The following is a 24,291-nucleotide window of genomic DNA, read 5'->3' as shown; positions in this document are numbered from 1 at the left end:
GCGTGAGGCGATCGGGGCGGGCAGGGGAAAAGCGGTGAGGCCCGCGGCGGTTTAACGGGGCCGACCATGAAGGTGAAGCTGTGCGGGGCGGGCGGCGGGCGGCTGGGGACGCTGGCGGGCCTGGGCAGGAGCGGGGCCGCCGCCCTGGCGCTGCCGGGCTGCCTGCTCTACACGCGGACCGGCTCGGCGCCCCACCTCACCCGCGACACCCTGCAGGCGGTCGGCGGCGTCCCCGCCGTGGCCCAGCTCAGCCTGCCCGCCCTGTGAGTACCGGGGAGGGGGGTGTGTGGGAGGGTGTCTGCGGGCCCCCCGCAACGCTGCCGGGGGGCAGGCGGGCTTCTCGCTTGCCCGGGCGCAAGGCAAAATGTCCAAGTCGGTTGCCCCTTGGTCGCCTCCCCGTCGAAGGGAGGTGCAGCGTCTTGGTAAGAAGCAGGTAAAAGGTAAGGGACCTACAGGGCTGCGTGATTTTTGAGCGTCTTTTGGCCAAACCCCTCTCAGCGGCTTCACAGTCATCTTCCCAGCAGAGTAACCAGCTTTAGAAACAGCCGACTCTCAAAACTAGTTAGGTAAGAGGCAACCGAAGGGGAAGATTAACATCGTAAAGCTTGTTAGAAGCTCTCCCCTCCTTCGCTTGTGTAGTTGTTGAGTGATGCACGATAGTAATGCTGCCCGGAAAGTCACAGTGTGACTTTATGCTCTCCAGCAAGTCAGTGGTGACTGGTCAGTGTGGGTAAAAGCTCTGCCTTTTTGCCACAGAATTATGGGTGCCCCGGTTTGTAAGCTGTGATCCTTGAGCTCTGTGTCTCTGGCGTTTGGTTCCGTCTGTCCCTGCTTTGCTGTCTGGTAGCTGGATGGCAACTGTCAGTGCCTAAACCAATCCAAGTTCGGACAATGCTTAACTATCGAAACGGAAGCCTTTGTTATGAAACCACGGATATTTCTTGACAGTTGTTTGTTTAGTTAATGTGTTTCTGTATCTGGTTGCAGGGCAGAACTTCATGAGGTCCTGGAAGAATATAAAGAAGGAGCTGCAAAATTTATAGGTAAAGTGTGTGTGCGCGTGTGTTTGATTGTATGTCTGGAGAGATAACACAGGTGGATCCCACTGATGTATTTTTAGGCAGTACAGCAGGCAGAAAGATGTAGGCATAGGCTTTCCACATTTAGGCATTTTCTCACTCGGAGTGGCCCTAAGGAAGACTTGAAATAGTATGTTGTCACTACTGTGGCCAGAAATCTTTCAAACAGGCTACAAAAATATGTATTGCTTTATTTCTCCTTTTCTGCACCACGTGTTTCTTTGGGTGCTTCAGTACTGACTGGGATGGGCTTAGCCCAAAAGTTGAGCCTAGAACTGAGAGAGGTTTTACTGTATCCCCCAGTCATTGCTGCAAATGAATCTTGCCAGATGTAATTTCTGACTTATTTTGATGAGGAGAATTAGAAATTCTCAGGAAAATGGCCTTCCCCATACAGCTTTTCCAATAGATACTCTCACGAAATGTATCTGCTCAAGCTGGCTTTTTTGATTCTCATAAAATAGTTGGTTTCATCTAAAGATTTCCAACAGGAAGTCTTCATCCAGTGTGAAGACTCAACAGGCAAAGCACCCCACATCAAATCAGTCTCAGCTGGTGGACACTTCTGCCTCCAAGCTATTCATGTTCTGAGAAGATGTTAGGGGAAGGGCCCATGTTGGGTTTGCAGGAGTTTTGTGGAACTAAAGAAGCAGGTGGAGAAGCTCATTTTTCCCCTGTTCTTTGTTCCTGTCAGTTTAGCAGTTGGACTGTACTTGCTGCCTGTATTCTTCTTCCATTTTTCCATGTTAAAGAGTCAGTTTTAGGAATAAACTCAATTTTACTTATGGATAGTCAAATGCAAAAAAACAGTCAACCTTGTCATAGCCCTCAGCTATTGCACCCAGCCTTTGTGCTCTTCATCAGTCCCTGTACTCCATTCTTGGAGCAGTTCCTGAATGAAATCTTTATCTTAACACCTTGGTGATAAGAATGAGTAAAACAACAGTTCCTGCATTTGTGACTGTCCCAGGTTTTTCCTCTGGTTGTTGTAACAAATCAGTAAAGGCCTGACCGCATGCATTATGCAGCCAAGATCACTGTTGTCAGGCTCGTGTGGCAAAGGAACCTGAATGCACAGTGAATGCAGGGTTAGCATCTTGTGTGAATATCTGTATCATAGCCTCTATTTATATGTGGGGAGGTTCCTCAGAGAGCTGGAGGATGATCAGTCAAGTCAACAAGCTTCTCTGGAATGCTTCATTTGTCTGCGTATTTCAGGCTACACTGGGTATAGGGTAAATCCTGTCGAAGTGATGGCATGTCTTTAATTTCTATAATTGACAGACTGTTCTTTGTATATGGAATCTAGCAGACTTTGCAGGAAAAAAAACTTATGAGTTGCTAATGCTTGTATCAAAGCTGAGGTATTTTTATGAATGTTGTATGTGCACCAGTTCCACGTACATTATGAATGTATAAAATAATGTAAATTACTATAATTTTTAAAATGTTTAAGCATTTTTTGTCCTGTATATGGAGACCAAGCTTTTTTTTTTTTTTTTTTTTTAAAACAAACAAACAAAACACATCAAAAGTTTGGACATGCATTTCATTACAAAAGCAAAGTTATGGCCGGATTTCCAAAGGAAGTTTGCACCCAAATTTCAGTAAGCTTCAACTGCTTTGGGACAACTTACTCCTTCAAGAACAATTGAAAATCTCTTTATCTGAAACTTCTTGGAGGCTTCACCAATTCCAGTGACTATCTGTGAAGAGAAAACTGTATGTCATTGAGACATACTGTCTAGCTTTCTGACATTTGAAACCTCCAGTCTGGCAGGGATGATCAATTTCTCATTTGTGTAGCTGATCTGTTCTCTCACTTTATGTTGTCCTTCCTTAAAAGCTGTAGGCTCGAGGCTGTTGTTCAGTTCAGATTGTGTTAAATGTCAGATGTCTCCCATGTATCAGTGGAGTGGTCAAATGAGTCAGCTGTTGGATCTGGCAGACTTTAGTAGCAGGAGTATTAATCAAGAAGAAGAAACATAAATAAATCTCAAAGGAGCTATGTAGGCTGCAGAACCAAAGGGTATTGTTTGATGGTTTGTCCTAATGCTGCACTCTCCTCCCTGCAGCTAGTAAAGCTGGGGAAATAGTCTGCCGCCTTTGGTGCTGAGAGATCAAATGAACAATATTTTCTGTGTCAGAATGGATGTACTTGTGTGTGGGAGAATACCCTGTTCCCTCTTGCAAATTTACAAACCACATCTTTGCATTAGCTTTGTTTTGGTTCATGAAACTCTGTTCTGTGTCTGTTGCTGCATTCTCAGGTATGCCAGACGCAGTGCTGTATTGCTCCCTTCACGACCCGGTCACTCCCTGTCCATCTGGCTACAACACTAACAAGGTACAGTAGCTGTAAAGACTTGAAAGGGTCTACCTGAAGTTCCCAAAAGAAAGCTGCCAGTCCTCCCCTCATCTGTGTGGGTGTGCTTAGACAGCCACAAGATTTGTTATGCTTTATCGAAAAATAAATCTTTGCACAAAGAGGAATGTCATTTACATGCTCAGACCTCCAACTAAATAAAGCTGGACACTTTCTTACTTGGCAGTGCATTCCCTGAACAGTTAAGTGGCAATTCAGATAAAAAGGAGAGCTCTGGACTCCCATGCTGTTGCGGTTAATATGGTAGTAAAAGAAAATACATGTCTTTTAGCTTATATTCTCTACAAGCTTCTGGTGATGCCACTGATAAGCAATAAACCTGAACCCCTATGTGTGTATTTACAGTCTGCTACAGGCCCACAAAGGGCCTGTAGGGTTAGAACTTAGTATTTCTGCAGGAAGGTGGCTCAGCAATCCAGGAGTGCGTAGTGTTGCAGATGTTTGCCCATTCCATCCCACAGGCACGCACGTGCCCCGTGCAATCCACACACTACCTGCTGCCTGCCACAGCTTTGGCCTGGAGGGTCCACTCCTGGCACCTGCTGAGATATGGTCAGTCCCAAGGCCTGTTTGGGTACGATCATGTTTGGTGAAAGGTCACTGAATGACACGGGATAACTACGGCCATCCAGCTATCGGTGTATATTCTTTGCTGCTGGGAACCAGGCTGAGATCCGTCTCTCTGCAGGGAAGGAATTGCCGGAAGCTTGTCTCACCATCGTGCAGCTATGAGGTTATAGCAGTGATCTAAACTCGGGTATTGCAGGTTTGATTCGGCTTTTGTTTTTTTTTTAAGCTGGTTAAGATTTTTGTCATCTTGTTGCAAGGCCTTCTGCAGCTGGATCTGTGCTGACAAATACTTATGAAAGCTTTTTGAAAGCAATGGGACAGAAAACTCTGGATTCTATGCCAGAAAGCCTGGCACAAGCTGGATTTAAATAATCATGGGGTAAAGCTCAGTTCTCTAAGCCGCATGGCAGTTTTATTTATTAAAGCAGCTTTTTTCCTCTAGAGAGCAGAATGAAGATAACTAGACTTGATTACATTCCGTGCCCTTTGGCTCAAACAGTTCTGACTTTCCTCCGTCTGCCTTCACCAGCTGTTCCTTGATGCTCTCACATAAGAGGCAGCAGGTACTAACTGGCCAACATGCTGCTGTAGAACAACGTATAGCTGCTGCGTTCCAGTTATTCTGCAGGTACTAATTTGGGATCTCCCTCCTCTGGATTTGCTTTATTTTTTTTTTAAATTGGAAATTTGCAAAAATGTTGTTACTTTGGAGACTTCTGTCTGTTTCTTTGTTACTCAAGTTTAGTGAAATTGGCTGGTGAGGCCAAAAGTGATCGGGAAAGATGGATGGACAAACAACAGACGTGTGGTGTATTCATGCAATCCTTTTGTTTTTTGTGGAGACTAGACAAAAAAAAATAGTTCTGCTCATATTTTTTGCGTCAGCTGATCAAATTCAATCTGTGAATTAGTATGCATGAAAACTGCACTGCTTAATCTGTCTGTCTGCCATAGGCTAGGAGAATGTGTTTAAACCCTCAAGCCCCCAAAATTCCTCATAACACTTCAAGCTATAAGCTATTTCTGATAGCTGAAAACCGTTCCTTATTTAAAAAAGCACTAATGGTGTTAAAGATGAAAAGAACTAACTTCTAAAGGGCTGGAACCCAATACTTAACCTACTTGAATACCCCTTTAAAATTTTGGAGCAGCAGTGACACAAGTCTAACAATAATACAGCAAAAGCAACTGCCAAGCTGCACTCACAGATAGGTTAGTTACAGATTCTGCAGAATGAGATGAAACATGGTAGCGTGCATAGTGGCAGTGGCTGCAGTAACATTCTGTGAATCTGAATGTTCAGTGAATTGAATGGTGGCATCTGCTAGCTCAGAGGTGTTCGGGTAACATAACCTTTTTGTGCAGGTGCTTTTGTCTTGCTTTAAAATCTTTTGAGGGTAACAATGGAAGATGGGGGCACACATGCACACACAGAATGGAAAGCATGTAAAGAGACCGAGACAACCGTGTGTGAAATCCTGATGAGTACCTGCCATTTCTTACGTTTTCTCGGTTTGAAAGCTGTGTATTTCTTTTGCTCTTGGCGTTTCAATCCCTTCTTAAGTGGCTGGATTTGGGACCTAAAATAATACTAGATTCTAAGGTTAAATTGCCTAACAACCTTCTATATTCTTCCCCATGTGTCTGTGTGATTTATATATACACCTATATTCACATGGATGGTATGAATTCACTGCTCTGATGAGGAGGGTTTCTCGGTTTTGCATTGTGTACAGAAAACTAGTGAGCTGTATTTCCCATTGCAGCCTTTGCTGCTTTTCATGAGATGACAACATCAGTTTGATGGGAATTAAATTTTGTCTTCCTTTAATTTTTTTTCCCATTCTGCCACTAATTTGTGTGATGATAGGCCAGCTGCTCTATCTCGGAGACTTCCAAACATGTGGAGAAGTCACTGTGTTACTCTTTGGTGAAACCATCAAACTCATCCAAGAAATCCCAATTCAGACATTTATCTCTTTTCACTCATTGTGCCAAGTGCAGCCAATTATCTGAGCCATGCTCCTGGAGAACTTATCTATGAAGTATCAATCCAGTACCTGGCGTTTCACTAGACCAATTCCTTCTCTCTGACCCTTAAGATCCGTTAACCTTTGCAACTAACGTTCATCCCTGTTCTTCCTTGACAGACAGTGTCCCTGTGGGGAAACTCAGGGCGCATGGAAATGACAGCCTCCAAGTTCATGGACATACAGCGGGCCATCCAGCCAGACTGGTTCCAGTGCATCTCTGATGGAGACACCATTTCTGGGGAAGGTGGTAGAAAAAGGGCCAAGAAATCTGTGGATAGGTCGCTTTCCTTCCTGGATGTATGCCTACAGCTGCTAGAAAAATCACCGGTAAGGTCCCCAAAGTATCGGGGCAATAGCACCACAGTTGCTTTTTGGTCTGTGCTGCATGCTGGGCCAGTTCCAGGATGTGATTTAGTAGGAAATCGTGTCACGTGTTATGTATCAGGATACCCAGGTGACAGTCCTGGACGAGGTATAAGCAGTAGCACAGTGGGTTTTCCTTCTGCCATTCTCTTCACTCCTGCACCAGGATACCTATCTCTACTAGTTGAGGAGAACGATTTTTTAAAAAAATTTTCCACTTCTGAACTGAGGTGCATTTCTTTCACTTACCTTCATGCTATATATATGGGCAAAGTAGGATCTTCTCATTCAGATTGAGAAAACCCATCTTTCTGCTCTGAAGTCCCCTAAGTTTCAAGTGAGGGAGGACTTGCTGGAATTTGCCAGTGCTATTTTTTATTTCTTCTAGCAGCTTTGAAATTTCGCTCCCTTTTGGTGAAAGGGGACATACTATCTGAGCCTGTACTACAAGGGAAAATGCATGACAGCAGCTGATGTTGGTATCCCCTGAAAGGCAATTCATTGTGAGATCTAGTGTCCGACAGCCAGGATAATGGCACCTGCTTTGTATTCTGCACTGACACGCGTAATGCTGAGGGGGCATCAATAAAAAGCTGTGTACAGTGATGCTCTGTGGTTATTGCCTTCTATAGGGAGGTGTGAAGAATGGCACCAAAATTCTCAATGAGTTAGTGTCAAGGTAAGGAGCAGAATCTTGTCTCTCCTAATCCTATTTCTGCCTTACACTTGGACTTCTCAGTGTCACGTGGGGAACAGGCTTACATGGGATGAAACACTGTGGCTCTGGCAAGTTCCTGGGAATGTGGGCCTTAAGTAGCAGGCATCTGGAGTCTGGGCTGTGAGATGTCTTGTGTGTCTTTGGCAGAGCATACTCTTAACACTTGTAGCTTTCTCCTGGGCCAGGAACTACAAGGAAGTGTGATGTTTGGGGCAATTGAAGGTGGAGATATCTTGGAAGAGAGGCTCAGATCAGCCAGGGAGACTGCCAAGCGACCTGTGGGTGGCTTTCTGCTAGATGGCTTCCAGGGATGTGCCATGGCCAAGGAGACCAAGTTGAAACTGATAGCTTCTGTCACAGCAGAGCTGCCAGAGGATAAACCGAGGTAAGTTGTGTGGGCAACATCCCAGGAAGTCCATCTGTCCTGTTATGAGGAGCGTCTAGAGGCTGCTGTGCAATATCACTGTAGGAAATAATCACTGTATTGCGCAGCTCTGTGTGTGTGCCAGGCTGCATAAATTCTACCACTGTCAGGCTGCCGTCTTCAGCCCTTGTTTCAATTTTTAGCTGCAAGTGGCACCAAGCTGTGCTCACATTGTGGGTTTGAGTATTCCCCACATTTGGAGAATAACCAAGATTTTGGTTCAAGTCGTCTTTACTTTTTTTGGAAGAATTACAGGTAGGATATGTCTGGGCTGCTTGCATTTGGCCTCTGAGGCCGTGGTTTACTTGAAGTTCAGCACAAACAAGAACATTATTAGCCTATTTTACAGAGACCTCTTATCAGATAAACTGTCATATTTCCAGTTCTCTCTGGTCTGAACTGGAGGAGAGTAGAGAATGGTGCTGACAGAACAAGACAGTGCTTACACGATCTTATGGCAGCCAGCTCTGACCTAGTACCTGAGGCACTGAGCTACCAGAGGTGGTACAGGCTGGCCCAAACCAATTGTATTCTGTGCTTGGACTAGCACAGTGTGGGGATTGTTGTGTATTCAGAGTTGTTAGTTATGCCCATCAGATCCATGCCAGAGACTGGACAGGAGTGGCAGCGTTCTTGAGTCTTACAAATGACTAACTAACTAAAGACTTCCAGAAAATGTGTGCTCATATTTGCTAGTGGTTCAGAAGTGGGGGTGTTATTTAGTGTTGAATTGAGCTTGCTGGCTTTTGCATGGGTTGCTCTTACAAGAGCAGCTGCAACAGAAGTAGTATGGGTACTTTTTTCATCATTTCCTGAAGAGAGTGACTCAGGCCCCATTGTCTTTCTGTAGCTGTGCTGCCTTCTGCTAGCTGAGCATTGCTCTGACCTAATGGAGTTCAGAAGGAAACAAAATGCAAGCGCATGTGTCTGGTGTTGCAGCTTGTTCATGCTTAGCGGTGCCTGGGGTTTGAATTTTCCTGACAATTAGAAGGCTTGCTGTGTTGTTGCCATCCTGTCTGGTTGAGCTACTTAAAAGATCCCCTGGGAGCATTAGAGTCCAATCTGCTCAGCTAACCTTAGTGGCTACCAGTGCATCTGCCTCATCTATCACATAGTTTGCTTGTCTGGTTAAGACAAGTGTTTCTGACCTCTTTGTAGGAAGAAAGCTGGTTAGCCCTAGGGGGTCCTGTAAGTACCTCAAGTGAATTTCAGACAATCCTGCTTTCCTGAATCACCCTTGCCCTTCTGGCTGGAGAGGTTGTTTTGCAGCTGTGTTCTACCCCAATATGAAAATCTCTAGAAGACAAACATTTCCTGTGCTTCACCCAAGAAGCAACTGCTTTTTGTGTGATGGTGAAATGATCTTATGAATGTACTCTTTAGAGTCCTTTCATGTACCTGAAGATGCTGAAGTCTCTTGGTAAAGTTTATTTTCCTTTTCAATAGCATCAGAAAACTTGCAAGAACAAATGTTTGTCCTTACCTGCGCAAAGATAAGTTTTAGCAAGGGTTTTGATCATATATGCAGAGCTACCGTTCTAACTATTGAGTATCATTTTCTCCCTGCCATGAGAGCCTGAAACGTAAGACACTCATGCTGTAAACTTCTCCCGTCCTTATTCTGTGCTCATCAATTTAATTGGAGTACTTAGAAAAGTAACTAAAAATGGCACCTTGTGACTTCATTTATCAGCCCCTGTGTATTTTCCTAATTATCTGTTTAGATCATTGCCCTACATTAGCTTCTACTGCTGTCAGCCCAGCCATGCACCTGCAGGAGAACAGGCACTGCTCTGTTCTCTTCTTCTTCACCCGCCCTCAGGGAAGCTGCCAGCTAAATTTTGCTAACAGCAGGATCTCTATTACTATTGATGGCAATCCAGCTGGGCTCTTTCTGGCTCTTAATGCCATGTCCCAGGAGATGTTATAGCCCAGGTTTTTGGGTAAATCATTTGAGCAGGTAGAGTGTAAAGAGGAGGGAAGAATAAAGCAAGGAACTTTTCTCTTTCCAGTGACATTTCTCATTAGTCCATTCTCCTCCAGGCAGTTCTCCAAGTGCTATATGATGTGTCTGTCACCAGAAGGACTTGCATCTTTGACCAGCCATCTACTGCTGTCTCTGCTGCTCTTGATCAAGTCTTTTTAGACTGTCTCCTAAACAGTTACCAAGCAAAGGGGTTCATGTGTCTGGAAACTGATAGTTCCCTGGTGCAGAAACATGACCAAGGAAAATACCTGCTCTACAGCTTAGATTTAGGTGAATTTTGAATCTAAGTCTATTTATGTATATGTGAAAGAAACCAAATCACTTCAAACACCATGAACAGACTGAGGTTTTTCTACAGTGATTTTCTACAGTGAAATGAGGGATTATTGCTGTCTTCCAAATGGCAGATAAAGAAAAGCCTGCCATGTACTGGATAGGTTAGAGGTGGGGAAATGGAAGCACACAGGATTCCGAGTGATGACTCTTGTACCCACTTGTCTTTGGTTAGCAGTTGCAGGGATAAACTACACATGCTGCAGGTTTGTCTTTTCCTTCAGGTACCTGCTTGCTTCTACTCAGAATATTCTAGATTTGTCTTCTTATTTGTCTCTTACAGAATCATCCATGGTATAGGCAAACCAGATGAGGTACTTGAGTGCATTGAAAGAGGAGTGGACATTTTTGAGAGCTTCTTTCCCTTCCAAGTGACAGAGCGAGGCTGTGCCTTGGTTTTCAGTTATGACTGCCATCCAGATCCTGAAGCAGCAGGTAGGCTTCTTGATGGTCGTTACAATTTTTACTGTATCAGCCAGTATTGTGGCAAGCATAATTCATGCTTTGCAGGAATCTATATTTGAGGGTTTTGTTCCTGAAATAAGTGCAGTAACCACTGGAAAAACAGGATTCCACTGTTAAGTGTTGCTTTTGAAGGTGTGGTATTTTGGTGTGAAACCTGTTGAGGCCTCAAGTTTGCCACAGCCTAGGATCCGAATGTCTGATTAGCCAAAATATGCTCCAGTATTTCTTAAATGTTTACTGAATAGAGGGGGTTTTGTTTGACACCATTGATAAATTTTCTGTTACCATTAGCAGTGAAGGCTGGACCTATTAAGTGGAGATCTGAGATACTTAACTCTAGAATTAACTGAATATGTGTCTGGTTTAATATATTTGTTTTTTAAGTCCCTTCTTCTTTCTAGCTGACAGAAGTTGGGGATGCCATTTCTTTGGGCAGCTTTCCTCACTGTCCTTGCATTCATCAGTTCATATCAAAACAAAAAGATAAAGATGTTCATAACTCATTACCTCATTATACTGTGAGATGGGAGCATGTGTATCACCCATTAAAGCAGCTATCATATGTGTTTCAAGCAGCTGCTTTGTTTTGGCCTATTAAATGTTTTTAATACAGAAAAACATTTTGCATTTTTCCTCCTGGGTAGAACCTAGCAGCTTTTCATGCCTGGATAATTCAACACCAGCTGAATAGAACAGAACATCTTGTTTCTTTGTGCTTGCTGCAATTTTTTTAACCCTTCTCTTTGTTTGTTGTTCTTTACCTTGTCTCACCTTATTCTTAAATCATAAGATTCTGGGTAAGGACAATCTCTTTGTTCTGTGTCTGTTTAACGCTCAGTAGACATGGATTGTGCAAACAGTAATACTGATGCTTCCAGATACATCTCTTGCTTAAGAACAAACCTAAGAATGCAAACCTACAAAATTATGGGGTGATTTTTTTTTTAAGATAGACTGCTGAAAAGGCAGATGTGGAATCTACATCTTCTGCATTAGTGCTACCAGCCTCTTTTGATTCCAGTTGTTTATTAAAAAAAACACAACCAGCATCTAAGTCTTTGAGCCTGATGACAGCATGGAAAGTAGAATGATTGAATGCAGATGAGTTGCCTGTCTACTCTAACAAAATCTCAATAAAATCAATTTGTTCAGATGATTGCATTCTATTCAGCATGCAGTTCACACTGGAAATATTTTTGACATTTTATTAAGAATTCAGCTCAGTAGAGCAGCAAAAAGTTATAGTGTTGTTTCAGCTCTAACTCTTCATTAGGTTTAGTAGATTAGTTTTCACCTGTCTCTTGCTGTTTTAATCATCTGAAATTGTATTTGTGTTAACTAACCTCTGACAATTAAAGAAAAATAGTTGCTTACTGTAGGAAGGAGGTGGAAACTTGTGGCAGGAGTTCTCGTGGCAAAAGAGTAGCAGAAATACTTACTGTAAGGTTGCTACCCTTCCTCTGCCCTTTCTCTGCCCTTGCTGTCTGTTCATAAAAGACTGTTGTCTTTTTATTTAAAACAGTTTTAAAACAAAATGGGGCCCAGGGCCTGGAGAAGAATGGTGCTGAAGAAGACCAGGATGAAATCTCCAAAGCTGACCCAGAAATGACACCATTTGAGATATTTCTGAAGGACAAGAGGTACGTGAGTTTGTAAGGAGGGTGCTTGCAGCTGTGTCACTAAATATGATGCTTTTGCCCTCTGTATTTGATTGCATGTGGTCAGTAGCTGGATGGGAGACTTCATAAAACATGAAGGTATTGAAGACAGTACTTCTGGTCATTGAATGGAGAGTGTTGGACAAGTGTTCTAGCTTGTTATCAGACAACAGTGTATGGCTGAAAGCACTGTCTTTTGCCTGACCTAAAGCCAGGCATTTTCTGATCGTTTATCCAGCAGACATACTGTGGTCATAACTATGTTCCAGCTGAAAGACAGTAGGTTCACAAAGGTTACCTGGGGATCAATTTGCTCTTCCACATCTAACTTGGATTATCTAGGGATGCTAGATTTTATTTAAACTATGGAGAGCCTCTGCTTTCTGACTCAGTTTGGGCAGCCGCAGAGCAATTCTGCAATTTCTGGATACTTCACAAAAACTTTGGCCAGTGTTACCACCTGTCCTTCCTTTTCTTTTCCACAGCTACCGCTAGGCTGTCTAAGTAGACGACTGTGTTGCTTTGCTCGATCCTCTCTCAACTTTGTGAGAATAGTGCATCTCACAGTAGAGGGAAATACTGTTTTGTGAATAGTGGAATTGGTAAATACTTGTTTCTGATAGCTTCCTCTTTCATAGACTGTGTGATAGCTAGTTAGGCATGTCTTGCACTGCAGCTTTTCTGTCAGGGAAGGCACAGATAAGGCCTTTCTCTGCTGTTAGCTGTGATGTAGTCAAAGTCATCCTCTGACTTAGATGTGTGGCCTTTTGCCTCTGTAGTGAGTTCTGGCATGATAATTGAAGTCCTTTGTGCCAGTGGTGCTGGTCTTGGATGTCAACACATCTTACAGCAGCTGGATTCAGGCCCTCAGGACTTCAAGGCTCAGGTCCCTGCATAAGGCCATGTAGTAACTGGATACTCTGTATTGCTTGGATGGGTCTTCTTACCTTTGATGTTATCCAACATTGCTTCCTCCTTAGATACCAAGATGATTTTGGTCCTTTGCTGGAAGGATGCACCTGTTACTGTTGTCAGAGGCATACTCGTGCCTATGTCCATCACCTCCTCGTGACCAATGAGCTGTTGGCTGGTGTCCTGCTCATGATGCACAACTTCCAGCACTACTTCAGTTTCTTCAGTGCCATACGGGATGCCTTAAGAGACAATAAACTGGATCAGCTGAAAAAGCTTGTCTTCAGGCAGGTGCTTCAAGGCCCAGCAAATGTGAAGCCAGGCCAGTGAGTTCAGAGAGAGGATAGAGCAGGTTGCAGGCTACATCCTTATCCCATGCGAGTGTGTAAGGTGGACTGCCAGCAGGGTAACCTGGACCTGTTAGTACTAAAATGCTTTCCTTCCTGGAGGGAATTGAAGGAGACATTTGAAGATCATCTCACTTCCTGGCAGGGAAGGAAAATCTTGTTCAGACATCCCTTTTGGTTAATTGTCTTGGTGGATTCTTGGGGTATGGAAGAGCCTGAACAGCTCACAAGACTGGTATGGGTAGCTTTGTTTTCAGTTACTTACTGCTGGTTTTCCATGTGGAAGGACAGAATGATTGAACTTGTGATTTGAAGAAGAAGCAGAGCATATGCTTAAAATTAATCCAACTGCCTGGAGGCTCAGCAGCTGTTTGGGACTCTCATTCCATACCCAGCGGATATTACAGGTAATTATTTTTCTCGAAAATCCTAGTGGTGTGGTTGTCCCATCACACAGCTCCTTGATGAGAGATCCCACCTCAGTCTAACACGCTGTTCCTTGTGGCCATTGCCAGCATCTGTGTCCCTGAAAAGAGCTGACTGGATGTGCTGCTGTGTTCAGTGCCACAAGGGACTGTATGTATACTTCTCTCTCAGGCTGTCTGCAGTGCAGAATGTTCTCTGGGCTAGGAGGAGCTCCTCCACGTCAGCCTGGCCTTGAAAACCCCTGTCTCAGGAGTCCCAGTCTGTGACATGAGAGCCAGAAAGAAGAGAAAGTGTTTAATCCATGTCCTGCTATAGAGGTTTTTTTTGACTGTGTACCCTTTCACCTGTATGGACTAAGATTTCACTCCTGCTCTAGCATGTGAATGATAATGAATGTACCATTCTTTCCACCTATCCTAGCACTGGTCAAATAGCAGGCTACACAAATGTCAATGTGAGATGCAGCTGTGGAAGAGATGTATTGCAGGAAAAGTCATTTAGAAAAGATTCTTGTGGGTCCTTGTTTTAAAATATGACTTAGTTATGTCACATTCCTCTTACTCAGATTTTTTTAATGCCCCTTACTTTGGAATCCTGGATTTATTCATTTTATGTTACAAAGCAACAATAAAAAATTTTTTATTATTTGTTACACTGACTCCTCAATGTGTGACAGAGGTGGTGTACCAGAGAGCTTGAGCGCAGTGCTCAAGAAGATGTCTCCTGGAAACTTGACCTAGCAGCCTGATGGAGGACAGTGATTCATCTAGGAGTAGGATCCTGTCACGGAGCAGGGGTCCAGATAATTTGCTTCAAAAGAACACCATAATAGACCTGGAAGTGTTTAAGACACCTGCCTGTCCCTTTCCTGTAAGAACTCTAGTACCTGAATTAAGCTTAAAAAAACACAGTTAAAGTTGCTGGCCTTAGAGCAATTAAGGATTAACCTGCAGTTTGCTCCTCTTCACCGCTTCTTTAACGTTTTAAGATCTTAATATCTCGCATCAGAATGACTTTACCAATGAGTACAAGGAGTTTTTAGCTTCCCTGTCAGCATTGCCTGTGCATTCCTATCTCCTTGAGCAGCTACACAATGATGTTAGAGTCCTTTCTACCATGCCAGCCTTATCCACTGCATTGTACTAACTACATTTATGTTCCACAGGATCCTAAAGAAATGGTGCAAAGACCGCTTTGCTGTTGTCTTTAAACAGAGATTATTGGGAATAATTCAGCCACAGAAACTACATAAAATACAGGACTAATGTTCTCACTCCAGGAAGTACTTTATGATTTTTAATGTTGTTGCAGCACTGGGAAACTTAGAGATGGTGTCCTGGATATACAGCATGAGGTAGAAGGTCTGCCTATCTTAAAGGGCAGGGAATTCTAATGAAACAAAAACATTTTATGCTTCTTTCAAGGGGAATGCAGGATACAATGGTAGTGTTGGGACCTTGCAATGCTTGTTTCTGCAGTGTCTCATTCTGCAATGTTGCAAGTGTCAGTGCAAAACCTTATGGGAGGGGACAGTGACTTTTAAAACTTTGCAGTCACTGACATTTTCGTATCCACATAATCACCAAAATGCATGAGTCAGCCCAGCACTCATGCACCAAAATGCTTGTTTCCAAGAGGTCTGTCGGGGATGCTCTGTGAAGACATAGAGGAAGAGGGATGCTAGCTATTGTGTCCTCCTCGCGTTGCCTGCATTCTTCTTGGATTGGTAGCCTTACTGCTTGTTTTTGAAGTAACATTTTGTACCCTTTGGGAGCTAGCTGTGATCAGTCTCCCCATCCTACCCCACCTCTGTGAAGCATTAAGATTTATTTGTTTTTCTTTGTCTCCTGACCTGGGTGTCCTGAGAAGCTGCACATTGCTGTACTGGGATCTTAGTGACCTGCTGAGCTAAGTGTCAATAACATGCCGTTCTCAATAACCCTTCTGTTCTTCCTTCTGGCCTTCCAGTCTTTCCATACTGCTGTGTTCCTGTTCATTCTCCAGTCATACCAATCAGTTTTTCCTGTTACGGTTCTCTGCTTAGCTTGTATGTGTGTGCATGTGTGTACCAGAGCTGCATGAAGTGAACAGTTTCCTATTAGGCAAAATTTGACCAGCTGCATCTACTCACCATGTTACAAACACAGTAGCAAACTGCACTAACCCTGAAACAAACTTAATGTGTTGTATTTACACAAGTTTTCGATCTGTCAGTCCTCCTAGTTCACATTGTAAAAATTAAGCACCATTTTTCATGCTAACTTGGAAAATATTTTATTTTATGTCCAAGTAGAGATCTAATTTCTTTCACAAACAGAACTCTTGCCCTAATATGGGGAGGAAACCTACATGAAGAAAACTACACTTTTCATGGAGAAGTGAAAATTGAAATGAATAAGGAGTGGAAAAATTTCTGTGCTAAATTAACTTTACTTAGCGCAGAAGACTGCAAAAACATCCTTGACTGCCCCAAATGGCAGAATACAAAAGAGCAGAGCAGAATACAAGGGAGATGCTGTGTTACAAAAACATTAGACCCTTGAATGTCTTTCCCTTAGCAACTTTTAGTGTAACCTCTCCCTTCATAAAGAAAAATCTTTCATGCTCTTCTGTTTCTGATGAGAATAACTGGCAGGACCACACGTTAAATGCTAAGTCCTTTGCCTTTCTGACCACTTCATCAGTATTCTGCTCAGTAACTTAACTCCTTTCAGAGCTATTTTAATATTGCAGACTCTTTAGCAGTTTCAAAGTTATGCTTTAAAATGTGTTAAGGAAAAAAAGGAATCAAATTAGTTTATCACAAAAGTGTTTTCTCATTCAGGTATGTGATTTCTTCCCACACACATTCACCCACCATATCCATCTTCTAAATTACTAGGACATGGTGTCCATGACAGGTTGCATCAAGCCTTGTCTGATAGTTTCTAGGTCTGCTCTTCTGTGGCTCTACAGGATTGCAAGAGCTGCCCAAGACTGGAAGTGTTCCAGCAGGGTGTTCAATTTATTTCTACATCCCTTAGGTCCAGAGGGCTTTCAGATCATGGGGTTTCTATGCATAGAAAAATCGGTTCCAGGTATGTTTCAGAGGTGCTTTTAAGCATTGGGTAGCTTTTTTTTTTTTTTTTTTTTCCTGAACCCTGTTGATTTCTGATTCATAAGCTGAGTTGTCAGGCAAAGGGCCCCAATAAAATGTTTAAACCTTCCTTTCCTCCCAGTAATTTCAGAGAGGTTTCCTCTGTGATATGGAAGGCATACACAAAATAGATGATGGTGCAGGCCAGTTTAATGGTCTTATTTGTAGTACTCTGGGGTCATCTACATAATTCACTAGGGACCTCATCTCTTTTCTGGTAATGCAGCACTCACTTCTTCAGACTATTAAAGCTGTTCAAGCACGTGTTACCATCCTTAGGCACACTCTGTAGGCATGATAGAATGAAGTTAAATCCCTTTGAGAAGTTGGATTTAGACTGGCAAAATCGGTGCTGACACAAAAGTGGTCAACATCTTCCTGCAGCAAAATGTTCTTGTTTCCCTGTTGATGTTGTCGGTGTGAATGGTGTCTGTCAGAGTGCCCAGTCTCCTCCCCGGTGGTGTATTGGCTGGGAAAGGCAATACCTTCCCTGCCTCACAGTGAGGTGATGATGAACTGCCTGGTTACTTCTACATCTGTCATCTGTACGATTTAATTAGACTGGTCAGGTGAAGGTGCAACACAGTGGGATGCTCTGTCACGCTTCTGATGTACTTTCTCCAGCTCCTGGCCTTGCTCACTGCCCATCATTTCAAAAACTTCAGAGAAAGCCTGCTCTGTTCAGCAGCTCTTTGTGTGTCTGAACACCTTGCAGAGCTCTTTGGGAAGTAGGTTTGGATGAGAAGGGGTTATCTCGTTAACCACGGTTATTTCAAACTTCAGCCTGAAAATTTAAGAACTTATGTAGTGGGGACAGGACCATATATAAAGAAATGATAACTAGAGGCATCTGGATCTGCCAGACAGCTCAGGATTAGCCAGCTTCCTGTCTTCCCTATCCCCCTGCTACTGTGTAAAGCATTTTCTGGTCAAGGGGATGGCTAGTGCACCGGGAAAGGCAATGGCTATGGTTCACGCCTGCAGCTCTACAGGACAAGGTGTATCTCACCCGTCCGTACTTGCAGAGCAGGTTGATTTGCATACTGGTGGTCAAGAAAAGATCTAAAAACTACAGCCTTTAGATGTAATGGCCCAGCACAGATTTTCACAAAAGAAAGGAGTGTTTTCAAGGTCCTTGGCCAGAGTTCCTGGACGCATTCCAGCACTCTGTGTATGATACCTTCTGCTCTGGAGTTGACTGCCTTTCTGAGGTACTGGATGTGGATGGCAAAGCACGATGTGAAGGTGGCTTTGTAGCAATGCTTTGTGCTCATTGCTCCCTTCTTCCAGAGGAGAACACCTGGTTTGCCTTTTGATGAGGTAATTGGGGGAGGTATGGAAGTGATGAGGCCAACGTCTTGCAGGAAGTCAGCAGAGGCTGCAAATCTGTCCTGAGCTTTTTATACTGCCCTTCCCAGACCTCAATGCAACCGTCTACAATGTAATGTCAAATTTAATGCTACTCTGTGCTGAAAAACAGCTGAGGAAACCAACCCTGAGGAGCTGGGATGGGAGAGAACACAGATACTGGCAGGCAGCCGAAGCCTTCAAAGAGATGCAGCATCTTCAAGGAAGGGAGCAGGAGATGGAGCATCTGGGAGGAAGGAGCATAGGCAAACAGGATGATTAGGATTTGGCAAGGCCAGCAAAGAAAGGAGTGGGAGCTGTGTAGTATGTCCACGTGTAGCATTGCCAACACCGAGCTGCAGAAGACACTGGCATGTGCCTTTTTGCATCCCTTGTTTCATGCATGTCTTGAGGAGGAAGAAGCATTCTGTTGTTGTGCAGGAAGTTTAGCAATGGCTGCTGTTCTCCTGCTCACAAAGGCAAAAGGCTACAGAGCAACACTGGTGGCCTTCAGACCTGAGGCTGAGGGGGGACTGAGTGTTGGACTTGCCCCTGATACCTGGCTCCCCTGTTTGCCGCAGCCAGTGCCATCACGAATATTCCAGGGAGTCCTACAGCATTAACAATCCACCCAGTTCCCTCTGCCTGTCCTTCACAGACAGAAATGCTGCTGCCTCTCAGCTGAGGCATCACAAGGTGAGCAGTCCACCTGCATCACAGCCCTTCTGCCATGGCATAGGGTGGCAGAAGGAAATGTAAGGTCCCATAGTAAGTGTGCTTCTGCCCAGTGGAAAGTAGCCTTTATTTGTGCTGTTCAGTTCACCGTGCTCACAGCTGCGGGGTAAAACTTATCAAAACTGACAAGAGTCCCTAGGGCAGGGAACCAGAAAGGTCTCCCCCACATCATCAAACATACAGCAGCCTGGTGCTTGTCTTGCTGAGATGCTTAAATCATTATACTGAAATTAATTTTTAATTATGTTCGTTTTCTTCTTTGGCTCTAGGGGTTTTCTTTTTCTTTGCCTCACATTTCCAGAGGCATTCAGGGACGAGATGAGACCAGTGACTGGCAGGAAGAGATTCACTGATGTGTGGCCAGAATCACGAAGGAGGCTCAGGAGAATTCCTCACTTGGGCCTGGGAGAAAGAGCATCCCTGTTGGAGAAAGGTGTGGTTGGCATCAGAGCTGATGGGCTCCCACTCTGGTGCTTGAGGTGGTATGAAACCAAGGAAGGGTGGCACGAGTGATGCCAGGAAAGCAGAACAAGAAAGGTCACTGCTCTGTCTTGAGTTGAGATTGACTGTTTGTAGAGTAACAGAGCACAGCTGGATCGGTGGCATTTGAGATTAAAAGGCAGGATTGGTCTGGGATAGATCTTCTACCTCCTGTTCAGTGTCATTCAGCAAGATGTATGTAGCAGCTGATGCTGACTTTGAAGAAGTACTGTTTCAAATCCCTCACACCTTGAATTGCCTGCAGCCTTTTGAGCCTTCCTTCGCTCCTAAGGCAGCAGGTCAGCTGGTAAGATACCACCAGGAGATGACAACTACGTTAATTCATCATTACCATAAGATAAGGGCATTGGTCCGGGAAAGAACTGATGTGCCCATTCTCTTTGGGAGATGAGACATCTCACAGCCAGGAGTGTTTGCAGGCTGAAGGCTGCCAGAGCCTGTCATCACTTCATGAGCAAACCATCTACACACTTGGCTGAAATTAATCAGATCAGTACCAGCATCCTCTGCGTGTCTGTGATTCCTATTTGTAGTTTTCTGAGCAACACCATATCAGCAGCCAGCAGCCTGTTGATCCTTCCTCGAAATGCTGGCATTGATTAGACGTTCTTCAAAAACCATCACGTCAGTAACAGTGACTGAGACAGGGCTTTGCGCTGCAATAAGCTTAAGCCAAGCTCTGTCTCACCTAAGGCTGCCCCTTGCAGAGGAGCTGCTAACCTGAGCAGGTTGTGCTGACCCCAGCTGTGGACAGAGGACCAGCCTGGGGAAGCAGGTCCCCAGATCACTCTGATCCCCCTCAGAGAGGCTGCAATACAGCAGACTCCAGGTGTGCTCTCCGCTGAGGGAGAGCTGCTTGTGCTTAGCCTAACAGCGGGGTCCAGCTGAGCTCAGCTGAGTAGCTGGCCAGCCCATCCCCTAAGGATTCTAGGGAGGATTACCTGGGGAAGCGAGGTTTTCTGCAAGAATTTGCTTTGTCTTTGTTGTAGTCTGGCAAATGCGCGTTTTTAATGTCTGGCTGCAGCTGGGATTGTTAAAACGCGTCCAAGAGCTGCTGCAAGGTGTGCTGGAGTATGTTGGCAGAGCAGTGTCACCTGCAGAGCAGCGGGACTGTGCCAGTGGGTGAAACCCACCTCCTCCATCATTTCCTTGCCTTCCCAGCACGGCAGCTTTCCCTCGTGGAAGATTGTTGTACCTTCTGCCCCATGGGCCTTTGTGCTCTCCTGCTTGAAGACTGCTGCGTGACCTGGTGCCTGTCGTGCCTGCTACTGCCTCTGAGGAGGGAGAGTGTTTTATGGGTTTTTCTCTGTTTTTGTTTTACAATGTAAAACTTAACATAAGAACTGCTGATTTTAGCTTTATATGGCTTCAGTTTGGTGCCTGGTACCATTTAAGGTTTTAGTAACTTGGGTAACCTGTGTTTTTTTGCTGCTAGATCTGAAGTTTCAATTGTGGCCCTTGAGAACACAGCTGAGAGCCATGGGGCACACGTGGGGCTCTGCTCTGTGATGCACATCTCCTGTTGCACCTGAACCCAAGTAAGCCACAGAAGTAGTTACAATAACCACCATATAGCAGCCTAAATAGAAATTTTTGGTGGTCTGTGAAGGGGTGGCAGTGAGCTATGGAGATGCTTTCTGCTTGCTTCTGCCTGCCATGCTTGTAGGAGTGAGTGACTGAGAGCTGCTTGGGGTGGGTTGTCTTGTCTTGCCTTGTTTTCAGATGATCAGTACTCACCTTAAATACCCTCTACCATCATGGCTACCACATGGCAGCCTGAGGAGAAGTTGCATATTGAAAGGCACCATGGAGAGCAGGCTGCTGCCTGGCCAGCTGTCCTTTCCAGCCCAGAGTCAGGCTCTTACCACTTACTCTGAAGAACCTCTTATTCTGAACTAAGGATTCATAATCCATTTTATTTATGTATTTTATGCTCTAAAAAAAAGGTGCCTCAGAGCTGCAGCCATCATCGAGGTCCCCCGTGTCCCTCCAGGGAGGGCACTGGGAGGTGCAGGTACACACCTGGGTGGGTTGTGCTGTTCAGGAGCCCCCAAAGAGCAGCATCCCAGGCGGGAGCAGCAAGCTTGATGCATGTAACGTGTGGCACACCTACCACAAGCGTACCCCTGGGGAGCCCCAGGTACATGTGGAGGAGATCAGGGTCTCCATGGCCTTGTCCGAGCCAGCATGAGGTGCTGCGTGAGAGCTGCATGTGCCTGCTAACCTGAGTGAGCCTGCTGAGCAAGCCGTGGGGGTATGAGGGCCCAGCAGCTCATTCGTATGGGCTCCTGCAGCTCAGTCGGAGCCTATGGCTCTGCGAGCTGGGACACATGTCTGCCTGGAGAAACGAAGGCAGGGGATAAATGGTGTTTTTCAGTCCATTTCTCAGGCGTGCTGTAATTGCGTCTAGACAGGCAGTACTTGGATGGCTGCCTTGTACCTTGCGGGGGGGGGGCTGCTGTTCCCAGTGGGTTTTGCCAGCTCTCCTTTGTCTCCAAAGGGTCTTCACTCTCCTCCGCTACAGTAGAGATGCTTCCTGGCTATCCTGTCTGCTGGCTCGTTTACCAATGCCATCCAGCACAGGGGACATTAGCTATCCTATTCCTGCTGCCTGGTGGAGCAGAGCAAAGGTGAGCACAGACTGCAGGACCCCTTGCTGTGCCTGCACGTCTGCTCAGCTGCGGTGTTGGAGCAGGTTTCCTGACACCGGGAATTATTTACAGCCTGCAGCGGTCTCTGAGCTCCCTCTTTCTCTCTGTGGGAGAGGACCTTTCTGCATTCTCGAAAGGCTCTTCTAATGTGACTATCAGCATGTAAATGAAACCCTGCACAATGCCTGTGGTTTTTCAGCAGAGCACAGAGTAACGGCTAACCTCTCCTCTTCCAGCTATTCATGGATCCAGGGGAAAAGCACCAGCAAACATGAAAATGGTGTAGAAAATGAAGGTTAGGAGGAGGCATTTCAGATAAAAAACGAGGGAGTGTGGATTTTTCTACTGTAAATAATGAGTGGGGGGGTTGTGAAGCACAAACCTGGGGGGCTTCTCAGCTGTCCCTCTGGCTTGCTGGGGAGGACAGTGCACCTTTGTGCAATCAACTGGTTGCACCTTTGATTGCTTCTGTTCCTTGGCCTTTCCTGTGAGGCCACCTGTGTTCATACTGCCACAGTAAAACTGGGCATGGAGCTCAAGCAGTATTTGAGGGAGGGGGAGAGAGAGAGATGGTTTTATTTTGGAGCTGAGTTTTTGTAATTGTGGGTGGGATTTGTGGTGCTTTTTTTTTTCGTCCATAGCAGGTTATAGTTCAAGAGGATGCTGTTTGTTCTGTGATCTGGTAGTTCAAATCTAAATTATTAAATAAAGGATGATATTTTTAGGCATAGAACTTTCCCCAGCCCTCATAACTGTGTGGGTACCAAACTAGTGCTTGATCTTCAGCCCCAATTCCTGTTGCTCACCTCTATCCTGAATTACCTTGGGGATCACTGCTTGAAGAACAGGTTCAAATTCAAGTAAGATCAGACTGAACATGACACCTGAGAGATGCTAGGCCAGGGCTTGAAATGGACCTAGTCACCCTTTAAAAGATCTTTTTCCTTGTTTCCACCTTTCTGGCAACTGAAACTGGTCTCTGGTGGTATGTGTTATGAAGCATCTTAATAAGAATTACTTGAGCAGCAATCTGTCCACAGGTTGATTCACTTGATTGATACCCCCAATACCCTGTGTGCTGAGTACCTTCAGTGCTATCCTGCACCTTTGAGCAGATGGAGTAACACTTACAGCAGCCATTGATTTCTTTTCCAGGTGCAAGTAAAATGCAAGTAATAATAAAGACCTCTTGTGGGTGTCCAGGCAGATGCTAATTTTGTACCGGGAAGGTGTCAAGAGGGCTACAGGTGAGAAAAGGCTTATGGAAGGGCTACGTTCACCACAAACGTACCAAAACTTCCAATTATGTCTGTGTTTTATTGGACTAATGCAGTTACAATGCAGTATGGAGGGCACCTCCCCAAGGAAACAGCACATGCTGTCCACGAGCACCTCCTCCCAAAACCCAGACAAACAAAAGAAGAAGCTAGAGCTCTGCTATGTGCTCCAGAGGCTGAGGACAATGGTTTTGGCTTTATATTAGGAAAGAGAGGAAGCCCTTCCCAGACGGAGGAGCTGTGGCATGGACACAGGCAGAGACAGCACACACAGTTACACCCAAAACTGTCAAACGAGCGCGGCTAACAGCACAGCTAAGCTTAGTCTTGGGAGTGAGAGCTGATCCAGTACAGCGAGGGGGGGAAATGAGAGAAACGGGTTGAGGCTGTCCCAGGTCATGTTTGTTTATACAAGGAGACAAGCATTAGAGTGCTCTGACATGAGACCAGCTTAAGTGATATGGCAGCGCTTTTCTGGTGTTTTCACCCAGGAACTACTGGAGATGGCTTTGTAAAATACTGCTGGGAAAGGAGACTGTGGCAGGGCTCTATTTGGCCAGGTCCTGGAAGCTGGGGTGTATGGACGCCCTGTGTGCTGACAGCGAGGCGAGGGGAGCCAGGGAGAGTCCTCGGTCTGATCCTGAGGCACACATCCTTTCTTACTGGGAGGGATGTTACTGAAACAGCTCTCCCCCCAGCGTGGGCGGTCACAGGCGTTATCGCAGCAGTCAGACGGGACAAACCCTTCATCTAGCAGCGCTCCTGATGAGGAGTGCAAACAGATTGGTTCCAAAAAGACTACGAACAAGTTTTGAGGCTGGGTGCATGCCACCTGCCCCAGCTGAAAAAACAGGTTTGAATCTATCGCAGGCATGACTGGAGCTATCCTAGGCCTTGCTCATTATTTAGTGGCCCCAGCAGATGACTGGGTATATGGTAGTTA

The 24,291-nt window shown here is 45.0% G+C and overlaps 1 protein-coding gene across 8 annotated transcripts; it reads left to right on the top strand.

Moving 5' to 3' along the window:
- The first annotated feature begins 16 nt into the window (after positions 1–16).
- QTRT2 (queuine tRNA-ribosyltransferase accessory subunit 2) lies at positions 17–19,207 on the top strand. 8 transcript variants are annotated; one of them, XR_007509092.1, is made up of 9 exons: positions 43–263; positions 988–1,043; positions 3,350–3,426; positions 6,186–6,395; positions 7,335–7,534; positions 10,177–10,328; positions 11,881–11,998; positions 12,997–13,682; positions 19,189–19,207. XR_007509092.1 is itself a non-coding variant. In XM_049824988.1 (8 exons), the coding sequence occupies exons 3-8, from the start codon at positions 3,352–3,354 to the stop codon at positions 13,256–13,258; spliced, it is 1,017 nt and encodes a 338-aa protein (XP_049680945.1). In that variant the 5' UTR covers positions 17–34; positions 988–1,043; positions 3,350–3,351; the 3' UTR covers positions 13,259–14,354. The 8 variants fall into 8 exon arrangements, 7 of the variants coding, with proteins under 7 accessions (XP_049680945.1, XP_049680944.1, XP_049680951.1 ...); XM_049824988.1 differs by lacking the exons at positions 43–263; positions 19,189–19,207 and adding an exon at positions 17–34 and having other exon boundaries at positions 12,997–14,354; XM_049824987.1 differs by lacking the exon at positions 19,189–19,207 and having other exon boundaries at positions 12,997–14,355.
- Positions 19,208–24,291: the final 5,084 nt, after the last annotated feature.

This window comes from Accipiter gentilis, chromosome 21 (assembly GCF_929443795.1).
Source record: "Accipiter gentilis chromosome 21, bAccGen1.1, whole genome shotgun sequence".
In the NCBI taxonomy this organism is placed as follows: Eukaryota; Metazoa; Chordata; class Aves; order Accipitriformes; family Accipitridae; genus Astur; species Astur gentilis.
This window is presented reverse-complemented; position numbering and strand designations above follow the sequence as displayed.